This window comes from Hypomesus transpacificus, chromosome 14 (genome assembly GCF_021917145.1).
Source record: "Hypomesus transpacificus isolate Combined female chromosome 14, fHypTra1, whole genome shotgun sequence".
Taxonomy (NCBI): Eukaryota; Metazoa; Chordata; class Actinopteri; order Osmeriformes; family Osmeridae; genus Hypomesus; species Hypomesus transpacificus.
In genome coordinates this window covers 4276754-4295257 of record NC_061073.1, presented here as the reverse complement: position 1 = coordinate 4295257, position 18504 = coordinate 4276754, and the positions used below count along the sequence as shown (strand labels likewise).

The 18504-nt window shown below is 42.4% G+C and overlaps 1 protein-coding gene across 1 annotated transcript; it reads right to left on the bottom strand.

Annotated features, from left to right (window-relative positions):
- Positions 1–2591: 2591 nt before the first annotated feature.
- Positions 2592–5829, bottom strand: chst1 (carbohydrate (keratan sulfate Gal-6) sulfotransferase 1). Its single transcript, XM_047034256.1, has 2 exons — positions 5353–5829; positions 2592–4317 (listed from the first exon to the last, which is right to left on the bottom strand). Exon 2 carries the CDS (start codon positions 4274–4276, stop codon positions 2990–2992), a length of 1287 nt encoding a protein of 428 aa, XP_046890212.1. The 5' UTR covers positions 4277–4317; positions 5353–5829; the 3' UTR covers positions 2592–2989.
- Positions 5830–18504: the final 12675 nt, after the last annotated feature.

Sequence of the window (18504 nt, the reverse complement as noted above, 5' to 3'; positions counted from 1 at the left end):
TTATTGCGATTAATCGCATTATTTCACATGATTAATCGCAATTAATCGCAAACTATTTAATCTGTTAAAATGTTACCCCAATAAATGATTTAAAAAACAAAACATTAAAAGAAAAAAAGAGCGTCTACTAAATGACTAAATGTAAAAGGGTGTACGTCACATAGGCCTAACTGGATGATCATGTCTACATTAGAAGTTCAGATGGAACACAACTTAAATTGTGAGGGAGTTTTATTCACTCACAAACTAACATTTCTGGAAAATAAAATACATTTAAGACATGTTGTCTCATAGCCTACTACGATATCCTGCTCCATAATATTCAAATCTCACTCAAACATACTTCAGATACTTAAGCAACCACAGATTGACCTTAATATTGAACAAGAAAGTTTCTATTTTGTTGAACGCTTCTTTTGCGAGTGTTGCCTGCCATTTGTTACAGGAGCGAACGCTGCTGCTGCTACAGTGCTAACGCTGCTGCTGCTAGCTGTGTGCTTTGCTTGCATGCGATAGTGTAGGCTGGAAGTACTCCAGTGATAACTAAACTCAGCCTGACAATCAGTACACACAGCCTTAGTTTTGTCAACCGAGCCGTCTTGCAACTTCTTGAAATAGAACTTCCCATTTAAAAGCCCTCTCTCCATCATTCAGCTACCGTTGGCAGTCGAAGTCATGTGACGACAGGCGATTCCCAGGGTCAAAAAGAAATCTGCGTTAACGCCACAATGTTTTTTGTCGCGTTAAAGTGAGATTGCGTTAACGCGTTATTAACGCGTTATTAAAGCGTTAACTTTGACAGCCCTAATATATAAATGTATATATATGATATCCAAAGTATATGGTCTTGGTATAGAACTATAAGTGTCTGAACAACAGCCTAAGCCATCCAGTAGTTCCAACAGTCATGGGAAAGTGAATCTCTACAGTGGCGTGTTCAGGTAGTGGCCTAGGGTGGCACGGGCCACCCCTGAAATCTGATTGGCCACCCCAATATATGATTGGCTATATGCCCAGTCAGAGGCGGGCCACCCCTGGTGTCACCCCTATCAAAAATGTCTGGACACGCCCCTGAATCTCTAGAGACCAGATTTGATTGGATGTCCAACAGGTGTGACCAATAGATTTGATTGGATGCCAGTATATCTGACCAATAGGCCCAGAGGTAGTGGGAAGGGGCAAACACATCTTAGACTAGCCCTTCCTCTCAGTTGGGCAGCTTGTTGCCTCAGCACACAGGAGAGATGGAATACAGCATGAGCCTTTCCATGCATGTCTGATTTGCCTGTGTGTGTGTGTACCTGTCTGTGTGCCAGTGTGTGTGTTTGCGTGCACACCTGAGTGCGCTTGTGCATATGTGTCAATGAACTGATTAGAAGGCATGACTGCAGCTGAAATCAATCGAAGAGCTGGATGGAAAAGTCCATTATTTTCACACCTACAGAGAGCTTGAACACACCTGAACCAGGACCCTGCTGGACCATCTCCCACTTGCAGAACTGTCTCCTTGATGGGAGGAGGGAGTGAGTAGAAGAGAGGATGGGTTCGGGGGATAGCAGGTCATAGCCGTGAAGGAAAGACACCAACTACTGCAGAGACAAGCAAGTGTCTCCAGATACTCCAGGAAACTATTCAACATCCAGGGTTTGATATTGTTTACTGCGAACAAACAAATCGACTCGCCCAGAGCAGTGATACATTTTTTAATGGGGTTCAGCGTAGCAGCTCATTTACTGGCAGGAGCCGGGCAGTGTCGTTCTCACTGGGGCGGGAAGAGCTGGCAGGGACTACCTAACAAATCTGTGATCAGAGATGTTTCTAAAACAACAGAGAGAAAGAACCAAATCCTGCGGGTGTCCGCTTATCAGATTTACCATATGGGTGTGACGCATCTCTCCCTGGCACATCAGTTGTTTTGGCGAGAAGGTGCTAGGAGGGAGGATTCAGAATGACGGATCCAGATTGAGTGAAATACCTCATGATTACATTTGGTTTGTTTGACCAAGCCTCCTCAATCAGTTCCATCTTCAAGCTAAACCCTCCTCTTGAGTTTGTACTGAACACAAGCTGCTCTGAGTCTGGACCTGCTAGATCTGCTTTAGCAGATCTGCCTGGCTGTGAGTGACTGACACGCTGTCACCATCTCACATACTAACTTGAGGAGACAGCTAGAGAAGAGGTCAGCTTTGTACGGAGATTGCCTGAAACTCTTTCCCTTTTCCTCTCCTTTCACGCTTCCTTTCAACATGGCAGACACCTCTGTGACATGCCCTTCCAGCCTAGCCACTCATCTGGTTAAAGACTGTGTTGTCACCTGCTGCTTGCAGCCTATATTATCTCCTGACCTGGTGCAAGGTTAAACATCACATACTGTATTGATCCTAGATCTAGCAGATAGCAGGACACTCTAACCTGGTCTAACCTTACCTCAGAGACTGTCACGTCAGCCTTGTTGTCCTGAAGTATCTGGCTGTCTGGATGTGACAGGGACCTAGATGTGAAGCTACTGAAGCACTAAGGTGGACAAAAACATTCACTTCTCTTTTATTGCACATAGTATCCTATCATACATTTCAGTAGCTCAGTTATGAGATCTTCAACCTTTATTGGGTACAGTGAGTAAAGACGTTGTAGGTCAGTTGAACTGGATGTACAAATAATCAACATTCACGTTTGTCAATGCAACGGCCAGCATTCAGGAGATTGAAGTAGGATGGTGCTTTTTTTCTCTTTTTGTTCATGTCACTTGAATTGAACACCTCTCATCTGCTTCACCACTAGATGCACACTGAAGGTCCTAAACAGCGTTTGTCTGAATGGGTGTTGTGCTGATATGGACGTGGTTCAGTAGTATATTACCACAGGATCACCTTCAAGGTTCTGGAGGTTTAGTGCAAATATGAAATAAGGAAATTAAGGCTACAATATAAATATATCAAAAATAGTTGTGCAGTAAAGTTTAATAAGGATACGATAAGTAAGACCTTTGCTACAAAAACGGTAGAAAAGTTTTCTCCTCAATAAGCGTGATGGACAGGTTCTTCAGCTCTTCGGAGGAGTTCACTGTCTTGTAGCCCAACTCCTGCAGGGTGTGCTGACACACCGTCTGGGTGTAATCAACCATGTCATAAGGCAGCTTGAGCCTCCAGCTTTCCGCGTTGGCTGCAGAGTCCCTCACCGTACCGTACTTGTGCTTGGCCGACAGGTCGCTGCTCCCTCTCGTGTTGTTCTGGATCCAGTCAGCCACATTCTTGTCCATGGGCAAGCCCAGGAACTCGTAGATCTCCCTGGTCTTCTGCAGGGGGCTCCTAGCCAGGTCCTCGTACCTCACCAGCATATACCTCCCTCTGAGCCAGGCAGGCCTGCTCAGCCCCGTGGTGATAGAGCTCAGGAAGTCCTCACACATCATGCTGAGCTGGGTGAGGTCCAGGTTGTAGGGCCTGCGCCCAGTGGCCCTCCAGATGCGCCACAGGCGGTAGGTGTCCCTGAAGGTCTCGATGCGTGAGGCCAAGATCCCCCGGGGGTCCCTGACCAGCTGCACCACCTTCAGGTTAAGCCTGGGGTCCTCTACCAGTGCTTGCAGGTTGCTCACCTCTGGGACTCGCACCGTCTTTATTGCCACGTGGCGCCTCTCTCGGCACGCCTCAGCCGCCAGCGTCATGTTGAGGAAGGCACACTTCCTTACACACTCGCCCTCGTCTCCGTTTGCCTCGGCGGGGCCGTGTGCATCGCACACAGGAGGGGAGCACAGTGCCCGGCTGGCGCCCCGCCGGAACAGCTTATCAGTGCTGTGATTTGCCGGCTGGGGCTTGATGTAGCTCTCCAGGAAGTAGAGGTCGCAGTCATAGAGGCTGCGGAGGAGGTCGCGGCTGGCGCCCAGCATCACCCGGCGGTCCACTGTGTTGCGGCTGTGAGAAAGGCGCGGTATGAGCGCCGTCTGGACGTGGTAGAGGGGCTCAAACAGGTAGAACACGTTCTGGTGCTGGTTGAACAGCTGGCCCACAAAGGAAGAGCCACTGCGGGTAGTGGCCAGGATGAGGACATGGGTCTTCCTGGAGGCGTTGTAGGAGAAGTTGGAGATCTCCTCACAGCCCCGGAACTCACCACCTTCTGCCTCCTGCCCCCCGAGACTGAGCCCCAAGCCCAGGCCGCAGTTCACAGGGCTGGAGACTGGGCACAACTGGAAGGGCTTAGCGGTGAAGGTCCGTATGGCTGTGTACTGGATGGCTATAGAGGCTAGGGCCAGCAGAATCACGGCCTTCCAAGAACATTGCATGGCTGGATAACTTCATCTAGACGACGAGGGATGGGCAGATCCTGCATGGAGGACAGAGAGATTGAAAGAGAGGAGAGTGTGAATAGTGAGGAAGAGAGGAGTTATAAGGATCCCTCATTACGTTGAGATTATTCATGTTTTAGGCTATACAAAAGAGACACATAGGCAGATAACAGAGCAGCAAAGTGTTAACCACCAAAGACATAAGCGATGACTATTTCAAAGATGTATAAATCTACTATTTTATATCCTAATAATGAGGATTTCATCTAAAAGCAAAACAATATTTCTATAATTGCATTTCGGAATTCAAATATCTGTAAGTGTTGTTAAGCATAATATAGACTATGCCATTGGCTTGACAATTGTTCTTGTAATCATTCAAAAAGCCAGCTTAAAAAAGATATGCGTTGACGTTTGACGATATAGCTTGTGATAGACATCACACGATTTGAGATCAGATCAGAAAACTGTATCATATATTGACCTGAGATATTCAAACAAATCCATTCCGGGTTTGTCTTAAAAGCAATTATTTTCTAAGCCAAGTGACTTTCTCTATGTACGAATGAAAAGGAATTAAACAAAAGAGCAAATTTCCCCATACATTTAGTTTGTTGATGTTTCCAAAGTAGTATAGGCTACCGCTGGCCTACGTAATATCCAATACAGTGAATCAGTCAAGTCAAGGCTATACATGTCCTGTTGTACTTTGAGTAAATACTAAATATTTCCCAGCCAACACCATATAGGTCTGGCGAGGTGGCGGCACCTGTAGAAAAGCGTCCAGTCTCACGCAACGCAAAGTCGGGCACAGAATGGATGTGACAGCGAACAATTGACGACAGCGCGCGCCGACATCTGATTTACCGCAGTGCAACAAAATACGGTCTCATTCGGGGATGATCAGCCTGCACAAAATAAGACGTCGGGTCATATATCACGAAGCATTTTCGAATGGTTATTCATCTTGTAAACTTGAACGCTCCGCCATTTCAGAGCTCATGTTAACACACTCAATGCAAAATGCAAAAAAAGCTAACATTAAAGGCAGCCAACAAAGAACACTTTCTTACCTTATAAATGCATATTAGGCTACTAAAATGTACATATGTCATGAATTGAAGTAAAAATCCAAACGTTATTGACATAGAAATCCGGTGTTTTCAGTCTAGACATCGTCGAAGGGCAGCTGCCCTGTTGTCCGCGACACATCTGAGCATTAAACGAGATGAAACGCTCGAACAACACCACACAAGCAAAAAGAATCAATGCTCGTTTCCCGGGAATGAAATCAACAAATCACAACGCCAGAAATAAGTCGGGGGTCCAAGAGGACGTTCACGAACATAGCGAAGAGGCAGATCATAGCATCACACGCAGCAATCAGTTCTCTGAGAAGCGCCTAGTCTGTATATGACTTTGTGGTTCGTGTACGGACTGCCAGGGCTAGGCAGGCTGGTTTCGCTGTGTGAGGTGTGCCAACTGCCAAGCAGAGCCCTAACTGGACCACCCCACACCTCCCATCATATCCTTCTCTCCTCCTCCACATCCCTCCCTTCGTCCATTCCGCCCTCAGCTCCATGCAGACGCTCACAGATGGCCAGGGAAGAGAAGACTACCGGAGAGAGGCATTGAATCTAGATGAATCAATGGTGATTTATTTAAATATCAAACCACTTTTCTTTCAACCTACCATTCCTCTGAAATGATCCATCCCTCGTTCCCAAAACAATAAAACCTGATCACACTATTATATGATTGTGAAAGCATAATGACAAACATGATTCTGTCTCTCTCATTAGAATGTGAAAGGATATATATTCTTCAATAACTGCAGGAGAAGAGATGGCTTGTCATTAGTAACAAGTCATGAAACTAACAGTATGACGTGCTATAGCCACAAGAGAAGAACCTGTCTGGCCGTGGCAGTATAACCCATTTTAGCGTTAGTAAAGGAACAGAAACACTCCCTTGTGCCAATGATTTCTGGAATAATGGCTGGTAGATAAGTGTTAAGCTACACTTGCTAAACAAGCTTCAATCATGGTGAATGACTAAACCCTGCCTGCAAAACCATGTCTCATTTATTCACACTCGAACAGCTGACACTCCCACCCACTGCCCAATAAAGTTGAATAAAGATGCAAAGCCAAGCGTGTAACCTTGAGGTGAGCAGGGTTTTTAAGGGATTTCAGACTCTCCCGGCTCATTTCGGAGATAGAGTGGCAAAACGGGTCATGACTTTAAAGTGAAGAAGCCTTGCTTTTCCTTTTTTTTGAGAAAAAAGCACTGAACAAAAAATAAATAAACAGGACAACCTTGACATTAGTAAATTTTCTTTTAGAACATTTTCTCTTGTTTCGACCGCAATGAATAATTCAACAGAGCTTTTTAACTGGTAAGAGTGTCAAAGGGTTTAATCTAGGAACTCTGCTAAAGGTGACTGGACACTAGAGCACATACCACACTGACACTGTGACAGTATGTCGGAGGGAAGCTGTAGCCAAGCGCCTCTCTTGTAAAAACAAACTTGGAGGTTATCCAATATTTGATTGTAAATTCATATCTCATATACCAACTATAAACAATGTGTACTACTTTACATTGACATTTTGCAGACGCTCTTATCCAGAAAGACTTACAGTAAGTACAGGGACATTCCCCCCGAAGCAAGTAGGGTGAAGTGCCTTGCCCAAGGACACAACATCATTTGGCACAGCTGGGAATCGAACTGGCAACCTTCAGATTACTAGCCCGACTCCCTCACCGCTCAGCCATCTGACTCCCTACTTGTTTAAAGGCTGTCCAGATCACACAGATGCCTGCTTAAATTGCAACTATCCTCAAATGGGCGACAGATATACCATAGGTGGTTCACGGTGATGAGGATTAAAGATGGCCAACACATTGATGATGATCAAAACGCTGATGTTGATGATGAGGAGAAGGCAGATGACAATGATGGGAGGGGATATTGGGCAGCCCCCAGCTGCACTTCCCGGCCTGAGATTTTCTATGCTGAATAACAATGTGACACACAGAACCACATCACAAAAGGATTAACGGTGTTATGTGGAGTCTAATTCAAGCCCCTTCCCCTAGCTCCTCATTTTGAAGCATAGGCCCCAATGGAGCTTGGTGGTATTGGCTATTTCGTTTTGGCACCCAGCTCTTACGGTCATTTCAATCTACTGGTGCACAGTTCCCATGATAAAATTAGTGGCACACACAAACACACATTTAGTCATTTAGCAGACGCTCTAGGGCACAGTGCCTGCAATAATGTCGGTGACACACATATGTCTGACATTATAGATACAGTGCATTGCCCGTGATGCAGCTGGTGATGACAGTTGTTCTCAGTGGCTTTGGTACCTATATTTCTCTCACATTTGAAATGATTTGTAATCTCTGAAGTAGCCTACTTAACTTAAAATTCAGATACGTTGATGATTGTTTCAATTACATGCTGACTACCAATGTTCAGGGCACACATGTTTAATTTACACATTCAACAAGCTGTTTTTAACAGAAGCCATATTTAAATATGTTACTACCAACTGGGTAGGCCGACTTGGTGAAGGTCTAATCACTCCCTGTGTGTTTGTACCAGCCAATTGTGAAGTTTTTGTAATTTCCCGATTATTGGTTGATTTCAAAATACACAACACGTGACCAATTAATTTTTTTTTTTTTTACAAGCCGATATGCACTGTATGCCTGATATGCAAGCTGAAGCGTTTTTAGACGTGAGTAGGTATGTTTGCATTGACTTTCCATGGACCGTATTTTAGGAAATAAAGCCGCGGTATATACCCCGATTGTAAATTTTTCTTGTGGTTGTGAGGCTTATATTTCGATGAGGCTTATAGCACGTTTTTATAACAAAACAAAAATAGAAAGCCTTTTTTCTCTAGCTATTATGCTTGCTAGCTTAGCCCAGAAGGTAACTAAAGCTAGCTAGCTACCGTTTCGGAAAAAAAACTTACGCTTTGGGGACCGTGGGAAATATTTTGAACTCATGCGTCTAAAGGTAAATATTAGTTCATTCCCGGGCAATGAAAAACATACATTACACTTTTTTCTCTAGCTATTATGCTTGCTAGCTTAGCCCAGAAGGTAACTAAAGCTAGCTAGCAACCGTTTCGGAAAAAAAACGTACGCTTTGGGGACCGTGGGAAATATTTTGAACTCATGCATCTAAAGGTAAATATTAGTTCATTCCCGGGCAATGAAAAACATACATTACACACTTAATTACTTTCGTTTTCGGCATGCTGTAAGATCGCCTATACTCTTGGTATCATTGTTCCCGTATCAAGTGCGGCATATATTCCAGTGCAGTTTATACTCACTTATTTACAAACACAAAGCTCCCATTCTGGTGGGGTGCGGTTTACAGAAAATGCGTCTTATTTTCCGAAAAATATGGTAATCTCGCCACAAAAAAATTCTCTTTCTGTTCGGTCAACATCAGAGGTGTTTGCTATGTTTACGTAAACCTTTGTATATTTTTCTTTGTGCTATGCAATGCTGTAAAATAGTCTAGTATTTTCTGTATCGCATTCTCATAAATAAGACACAACAACTGACCGAGGAGACTAAATTTGTACGAATATTGTTCCTGTCATATGCCCAACTATCCATGTCTCAAGAAATCCACAAGTAGGCTAAAGTGGTAGGAATAGTGCCCATATCTGTGATGCAGCTGGTGATTATAATATCGTAGCACATTTCCAAATGTGCAAACACATAAAAGGTCCCATGACATAAAAACTTCCCTTTAGAAGGTTATTTAACATTAATATGAGTTTCCCCTAGCCTGCCTTTGGTCCCCCAGTGGCTAGAAATTTCAATAGGTGTAAACAAAGCCCTTGATATTCTTCTCTGCCTTTGAGAAAACGAGAGCTCAAATGCTCGGTTTTGAAAATCCTCCTTTTGTGACGTAAAGATAGGGAAGGTTACCTCCCCTTTCTCTGGAAATGCGCCGACACAACTTCCCAAAGTTTTGTATGTCTGCGCCACGACTGTTTCCTCAACTTGAGCCAATACAAAGCTGGCCTTGCTGACCGTCTAAAATTAAATTCTGGATCAGTACTAACTCTCCTTGGTCCAGCTACACATCTCGGACAAGTCAACTAACGCTATATCATTTTGTTGCTTTACTGTATATGGTTACCTAGTTTGTTACCCTTAGAATGTGGCTGTAGCATTAGCTCTGCAGCTAACAGCTCAGTTACTGTCTAATGTAAAGGTAGATAGCATCAAGTATGTGTGTGAATACACATGCTGTAACGCGAGTGTTGTACAGTTATTTGGATAACCATTCTGCTGTTGGTGTTATGGCACGCACGATATCCGCCTTTCCCCCCACTGAAATGACTGAGTGTGCACCTCTGCAAACCAGGGTGATCAGATAAGAATGGGAAAATATGAGGCATCTTACAGCCGCCCCCCCAAACGCAACACGAATATGACGTGGCGCGGTTGGCGCCCTCTACTGGTAGTACGGGACAGTTAATTAATGGATGCACTTCGGAAAATGCCGCCCCACTCTTCATGCAGTCCTAGGTGGCTGCCTATATCGCCTGTAGGAAGGACCGGCCCTCGTGCCGCCTCTCTCCTCCTCATTAGCATTTAAAGCTATAGACACAGAAACAGCACGTCCGGAGGAAAGCTTATTGTGGGACTGCTCATAGTGGCTGTAAATATGCACCAAGGCTGAATTTCGGGAAAGAGACCTAAGTATTCAGTATTAGGGGACCACTAAGGCCTATATAAAAGCATCCAAAAACAGCATGTCACTCAGTCGATTTTCTTAGTCGAGCTGCCGTATGGCAGTGTGAGATCTGATTCCCGCTTGTGTCATCATTGCTGAATTAACAAAGTGTTCTAAAGAAATTGTAGATTGTATTATTTAAGACAAATAAAGCAACTCTAAAAATATATAATTTTAAAGAAAAGGTGTTACTATTTTCCCTTTTGTTATTCTGCGCTTTGTTTTGGTTTGGTATTTTGCACAATACACTACTATGGAGGATTATAGGGGCCAAAACTAAATAAATAAATATTATAACACAAAGCTTAAATAAATGACTAATTATATAATGTAATGCCTAATTGACAGACAAAATATATAAATTACAAATTAAATGAGACACTAAATATATAAATGTTACATGTATTTGTGTGTATATATATATATTTACGTTTTAATGTGTTCACATTTATTTATTTATACTTACATTTATTTATTTATACTTACATTTATCCACTGTGTAACTTTCTGCAGCAAAATAAATCAGTCGTCCCTTGTCACCAAGTCAGGGGGCGGGTTAAAGCCTCTGATTGGTGAATGAACAGTATTACACACCAGGCAGACTCCACCAGTCGATCAAGCTCTCTTCATTCTAGAGGGATCCTCTATCGCCTCACTCTACAGCTGCTAGGGGTGTGCGACACTGCACGATGTGGTATAGATCCGATACCAAGGAATAAATACAGGGCCAGTACTGCCAATACCGATACTTTTGGCTTAGAAAAGCAGTTTATCTACTTTCGTGTCGGGGAAAGCAATGCCTCATAATTGATTAAGTGAATGCATCATCAATATGAATATTTGAATGAACATTTAAAATGTTTCCTTTAATTAATTGTTCATGATTATGATCCTAATAAAACACAGGACAACGAGTTTTGTCAAAAATACTGTTAATGTGTGCCGCTGGGTCGTGTTACTGCACGTACACGGCAACAACTCAGCCTAGCAGGGGAGGGGCAAAGTGAGTTTGAGCGAAGTTAGACGGTGTTTGCACAACCACTATGATGTAAAGGGAGTTGTGTACTCAAGTGTGGAATGAAACTTAAGTATCGATCTTATCACGCTATCAATCAGGCTATTGATACCAACGTTGGTATCGATAGTTGCCGGGTTTCCCAACCCGGCCACTGTCGGTCTTGAGATCGATTTTCCCACCCCTATGCTGTATCATCTCGCTGAGGATCGTGAATACATTTTCATTGATGTCTGAGTCAGTTAGGGCCAATATCATTCCTATAATTTCAGCGAAGCTCTCAATATGATGTAAAAAAGAAGTGAACTGGCAGGTGCCTCCATCTCTTCAGCTACCGCCAACATTTCGACCACTGTAGCATTAAATATTTCATTCATTGAATCCGCACAAGGTGCTGCCATCTTGGAATAGTCAAAAGCAGTCGATTCAAGTTGAACCACCAATCAGAGGCTTGAATCCGCCCCCTGACTTGGTGACGTGGGACGACGGATTTATTTTGCTGCAGCAAGTTATACCGTGGATAAATGTAAGGATAAATAAATAAATGTAACGATAAATAAATAAATGTAAGTATAAATAAATAAATGTGAACACATTAAAACATAAATATATACACATACACACAAATACACGTAACATTTATATATTTAGTGTCTCATTTAATTTGTAATTTATATATTTTGTCTGTCAATTAGGCATTACATTATATAATTAGTCATTTATTTAAGCTTTGTGTTATAATTTTTATTTATTTAGTTTTGGCCCCTATAATCCTCCATACACTACACACTACTACACTACAAACTCTGCCATAGCATACTTTGTCAGTGTTATTAGTCAAAATGGCAAAGAAATATATGGTATGGCAGTATTTCATTAAAGTACATTTACATTTACAAAGTACCGGGTGACTCGAAAAACGTTGAATGCAAACTCTGCCAACAACGGTTTATTTTTCATAGTTCGACGTTGAATATGAGGTAGCCTACCACCTGAAAAACGTAAGTTGGCCCTTCTTCGCTCATGCTAACACGCTGGGTTGAAAAATGAATAGGCCTATTATGAGAGTCACATCCAAATCGAATGACATTATCTTCTCCAGCCAAGACAACAAAATCTTTCTCTGTTGCACAGTTCCCCACTCAGCTTCTACGTGAATTCGCATGCTGCAAGTTCAGGCAGTGATAAGCATGCTCTGATGATTTGTATGTTAAACAAACAATGTTTTTAATTTGTAGTACATTGTAAGGGAAACTGAATACCATCGGCATTCGGTTACAACAGGACTGGTGATACGAGTCTTATTATTAGAAGGCTATTAGTGGCTGAATCTGCAATGTCCAGCAGCCATTGAGTCAGATGCAAAAATATTTGTACGTTATTTGTACGTTTCAAATTTCGATTAGTCGATTTTCAGACGTTTTAGTCGAGTCTTGGTCGACCAAAGAAAATCTTACTCAGGGACAGCCCTAATGTCATGGGACCTTTAATCTGTGAAACATAATTCACTGATCTATAGGCCTACTGAAAGTATCCACTTTATATTGTCAATGAAATCAATAACAATGTCAAATATAGCTGCAAGCAGCAATGCGGGTTCCTCCGCAAAATGGCAAAATATTATAAACATGTACACTGTAGAAGATCGAGACTTGGACAACAAGAGAGCAAAACGACTTAATGTTTGGCCATCAACAATAGGCAACAATGATACCTCAACTAAGAACAACGGTCTCACGGTTCAAAAGTTGTGGGCGTAAACGCACCTCCAACTTTGACGCCTTAGTGGCGCTATAGAGCTTCAGGGATCGACATGAAACTTTGCTGACGATAATCAGGAGACCGTTCCAAATTTCAAAACTTCGCATCAATCTGTTCTGTGGGCTGCCATAGACTCCTAGTCCTAGTATAAATATAAATCCCCTGACAATGAAACGTTATCATTACCATTATGATTATACTGCTAGACAGCTACTGTGGCATACCTAGCTTCGCTAAACAGATAATCCAGTGTCATGACATGCTTGACGACTGTGGCTGGATTCGATCCTACGACCTTGCGTTCCAAAGCAGCACGTCCTATCCCAGTTAGCTATTCTCGTTGCTGAAAAATGCTGTGTTCGGTTACTTTATAAAAAAAAGGAAGCCGTTTCTCCCGTGGCAAGCTTTGTCAGATTTGACCCAAGTATAAACAGCTGTAATTCAGTCATATTTTGACATATCAAGGTTATTGTGGTAAGAAGATGATTAGATTGCATGCTCTTGATGACATTTCCAAAGTTTCGACTCCATACGGTAAACCGTCGCAGAGTCAAGGCCTCACGTCCGCTTTGGCATCCTCTTTGTCAAAATCGTTTGTGCGTTATTCGTGAACGGTTTGACTCATCAATAACATTTTGATAAATTTTTGTCGGCATGGTCTGAAGATGATCTGTTGCAATTTTCATGAAAATCGGAGCAACGGCCTAGGACGAGTTCGAAAAAGTAGCAATTTCTTAAAATACAAATGACGTAAAAACCATCATGACGACAATGACGTCACAGGGTTCAATCGAATCGTCTGCATCCAAGGAATCCAATGATACCTCAAATAAGAAAAACGGTCTCACAGTTCAAAAGTTGTGGGCGTAAACGCACCTCCAACTTTGACGCCTTGGTGGCGCTATAGAGCTTCAGGGATCAACATGAAACTTGGTGACGATAATCAGGAGATCGTTCCAAATCAGTGTGCCAAATTTCAAAACTTCGCACCAATCGGTTCTATGGGCTGCCATAGACTCCTAGTCCTAAGTATAATAATAATAATAAATATAGCTGCAAGCAGCAATCAAAGGGGCCAAGCATCATTCGATATGGAAATTCAGTAGCTAAAAAGCAACATTTTCATAAAAAACATTCATGTCATTTTGAGAAAGAATGCGCTGGCTACATGTAGCAGCGTTATATCTACAAAGCACAATAAATCCGCTTCTTCTTGACTATAAATCCCCTGACAATGAAACGTTATCGTTACCACTATGATTATACTGCTAGACAGCTGCTGTGGCATACCTGGCTTCGCTAAACAGATAAACCAGTGTCATGACATACTTGATGACTGTGGCTGGATTCGATTCTACAACCTTGCATTTCAAAGGAGCACGTCTTATCCCAGTGAGCTATTCTCGCTGCTGGAAAATTCTGTGTTCAGTTACATTATAAAAAAAAGGAAGCCAATTCTCCCGTGGCGAGCTTTGTCAGATCTCACCCAAGTATAAACGGCTGTAATTCAGTCCTATTTTGACATATCAAGGTTATTGTGGTAAAAAGATGATTAGATTACATGCTCGTGATGACATTCTCAAAGTTTCGACTCCATACGGTAAACCGTCACAGAGTCAAGGCCTCACGTCCGCTTTGGCGTCCTCTTTGTCAAAATTGTTTGCGCGTTATTCGTGAACGATTTGGCTCATCAATAAACTTTTGATAACTTTTTGTCGGCATGGTCTGAAGATGATCTGTTACAATTTTCATGAAAATCGGAGCAACGGCCTACGACTAGTTCGAAAAAGTTGGCATTTCTTAAAATACAAATGACGTAAAAACCATAATGACGACAATGACGTCACCGGGTTCAATCAAATCGTCTGCATCCAAGGAATCCAATGATACCTCAATTAAGAAAATTGGTCTTACGGTTCAAAAGTTGTGGGCGTAAACGTACCTCCAACTTTGACGCCTTGGTGGCGCTATAGAGCTTCAGGGATCAACATGAAACTTGGTGACGATAATCAGGAGACAGTTCCAAATCAGTGTGCCAAATTTCAAAACTTCACACCAATCGGTTCTATGGGCTGCCATAGACACCTAGTCCTAAGTATAATAATAATAATAATAATAATCACAAAAACAATAGGTGCCACAGGCCCCTAATAATAATAATAATAATAATAAAACTAACAAAAACAATAGGTGCCACAGCAGCTTCGCTGCTGCTTGGCCCCTAATAAATATAGCTGCAAGCAGCAATGGAGGGGCCAAGCAGTCCAGAGCAGGACAAGCCATAGCACTTGCACAACAATTAAGTCACAGCAACCTGTTGCACTCATGCAACACACCAAGTTTGGTTGAAATATCTGTTTGCGTTCAAGAGTACTGACGGTTCAAATGTTTTTTTTCTGGTATAAAACCACAGGCCTCCTCTGCTCCTCGTGGGAACAAAGGAACTGAAGTTTGGTGATGATCGGACACATTTTTGCTGAGTTATGCTCTAACGTGTCTTTTGCGGCTTCGCCGCCGCCTTTGATCAGCTCTACCGAACAAACGGTTTTGAAAATGGAAAATCCATCCCAACACTTTTTTGAAGCTTGGTCTGAAGATCATCTGTGCCAAATTTAGTAAACATTGGACACAATTTGGGGCGTGTAAAAGGTTTTTACACTTTTCCATTAAATCCAAAATGGCGGCCGCGTCAATTCGGTTGTTATGAAATATTATCGATGGTCAAGTTTGATATCTCACAAGACATCAACCGACAAAGAAATTACTTTATTAAGGTAAACACTTCAACAGTTATTAGCCAAAACACGTTTATGCTTCTGGCCACGCCCCCTTTTAGTCACATGACACCATTTTTGGAGGACATAATCAAACTAAGGTTCTGAGCAGGCATATCAAATTTGGTGTCACTGCCTCAAGGAACTGCTGAGATATGACTTCACTTCCTGTTTGGTGGCTTTTCTGCTGATTTTGATTGGCTTTCACGGACAAACGGTTGTGGGGATCAAAATGCTCTACCATAACTTTTGTGCGGCTTGGTCTGAAGAGCATATCTGGTAATTTTGAAGAAGATTTGACAAAAATTTTAGGAGGAGTAGGCATTCAGAGGTTTTTGATAAAACCGGAAATAGCGGAAAATCTATATAACCGGAAATGGACGCCATGGTGTGCATTGAGCTCGGCTTGATCCAGGGAATCCCATGGTACCTCATTTTTGAATATGGGTCATACGGTTCAAAAGTTGCGTGTGTAAACACAACTCCAACTTTGACCCGTTGGTGGCGCTAGAGTGCCAAAGTATGGGACATGAAACTTTGTGAATTGGACCAGGGGACTGTCCCCAATGAGTGTGCCAAATTTCACAACTTTCGACCAAGCGCTTCTAGGGCCTGCCACCTGCCATTCGCTGCTTGGCCCCTAATGATACTAAAACTAACAAAAACAATAGGTGCCACAGCAGCTTTGCTGCTGCTTGGCCCCTAATAAATATAGCTGCAAGCAGCGATGCGGGTTCCTCCGCAAAATATTATAAACATGTACACTGTAGAAGATCGAGAGTTGGACAACAAGAGAGCAAAACTACTTCATGTTTGGCCAACAACAATAGGCTGAATGGGGATTTGAACTCATGAGCATAAGGTTACAAGTCAGTCTCTATCCTCTCTGCTACACACCAACTGTTGAGATTGTATGAATAGAAAGGGCAGAGTATTAGCTTTGGTCAGCTTTGCGACAAAGGTTAGGAATTTCAAGGTGAAATTGCATGAATTTGTGCAGGGTATTTCAGAATGATGTCATCCTGTTTAACTAAACAGATAATCAAAATGATGACAGGCCAAAAGATAATGGTTGGATTCCAACCTACGACCTTATACTTTACAGGTCACCATCCCAGCCCATTGAGCTATTCTCAGTGTTGAATATTGTCATGTTCAGTTACTGTATTAAAAAGTAAGCTGTTTCTCCTGTGGTAAGCATTGTTAGATTCAGCCAAATTTGAAACTGCTTATAAATTTCCTATAAAAATGGGACAACAGGATGACTGGGTTGCTGCTGTAAAGAATAACTTACTTATAGTTTTTATGAAAGGTTGTTTGGAGTGCCATCACTTGTCATTGAAGGGAATTTCAAATAATGCCTAGCATCAGTGGGGATGTGTCCTGGCTTAGGTTACTGAAATAAATTTGTGCAACAGACAAGGGATCCACCTGAACAATCAATTTACTTCATTAGAGATAACCATTAGCGTTATCTCTACCATGCGTAGACTACAAGTACATTTAGTCATTTTAGAAGACGCTCTTATCCAGAGCGACTTACAGTAAGTACAGGGGTATTCTCCCCGAGGCAAGTAGGATGAAGTTCCTTGCCCAAGGACACAAGGCACGGGCGGGAATCGAACCAACAGCCTTGTGATTAATAGCCCGACTCCCTAACGGCTCAGCCATCTGACCTCCAGTAGCTAGCTACTGTGGTGAACCTGGCTTGTTTTGCAGTGGTTTACACAGTCTCGCTAAACAGACGATTGGAGTGTTGTGATGGGCTCAAATAAACACGCATTGCTATGTTTTACAACCGGAGGATTTATCGGAAGACTAGAAACCGTTTTGTCAGAATAAAAATTTAAAAAACTATGCCTCTGACTGGTTTTGAACCTATAACCCTTTGCTTACCGGCACAACATCTCAGCCAATTGAGCAATTCCCAGGCATGGAATACACAAAGTTCAATAACTGTATAATAAAAAAAGCTGTTTCTCCAATGGCGAGCATTGTTAGATTTGGTCCAAGTTACAACCGCTGTAATTCAGGCACCCCAAGTTTCAGAAGAATTGGAGCAATGGGGTGGAAATGCAATCACTTTGAAAATTGGACTTTTGGGCGTGGCCTGTGGCGCCCCCTATGGTCCGATGTGGCCCATATTTGGTGTGGGGGTACCCACTTGGATGTAGTATCAATGTGCCAAATTAGAAAATTTATGACAAGGGATTTCTTGAGATATTGGGGCGCAAGGAGAAGAAAAATAATAATAAGAATACCAACAATTACAATAGGGTCCTCCTACCGGAGGAACCCTAAATATAGCTGCAAGCAGCGATGCGGGTTCCTCCGCAAAATGGAAACATATTATAAACATGTACACTGTATAAGATCGAAAGTTGGAAAACAAGAGAGCTAAACTACTTCATGTTTGGCCAACAACAATAGGCTGAATGGGGATTTGAACTCATGAGCACTCACTATTCCCTCCTACCGAAGGAACCCTAAATATAGCTGCAAGCAGCAACGGCGGATTCCTCCTTGAAAATGGCAAAATGTTGTAAAATTTACATAATAGATAGTTACACTGGGATTAACCAGAAGACTTGAAACTGTAATTTCTGTCAGAATAAAATAAAAAAAGTTTGTACCTTTGACTGTATTCAAACGTACCACCCTTCCCACATCAGCACTGCGTCTCATCCTACTAAGCCATTCACAGACTTAGACATTAGATCATTCAGTTTTTGTATCAGAAAAGAAGACATTTCTCCAATGGCGAGCATTGTTAGATTTGGTCCAATTTCAAACAGCTGTAATTCAGTCATATTTTGACATATCAAGGTAAAACTTTGCATGGTACTTCAGAGGCATGTCACCTTAAAGCCTATTAGGTTTGAACCATCCTTCAACA

Bases quoted from the DNA above. Each gene is read 5' to 3' on its own strand.
- chst1 (XM_047034256.1), bottom strand. From the start codon at position 4,276: ATGCAATGTTCTTGGAAGGCCGTGATTCTGCTGGCCCTAGCCTCTATA.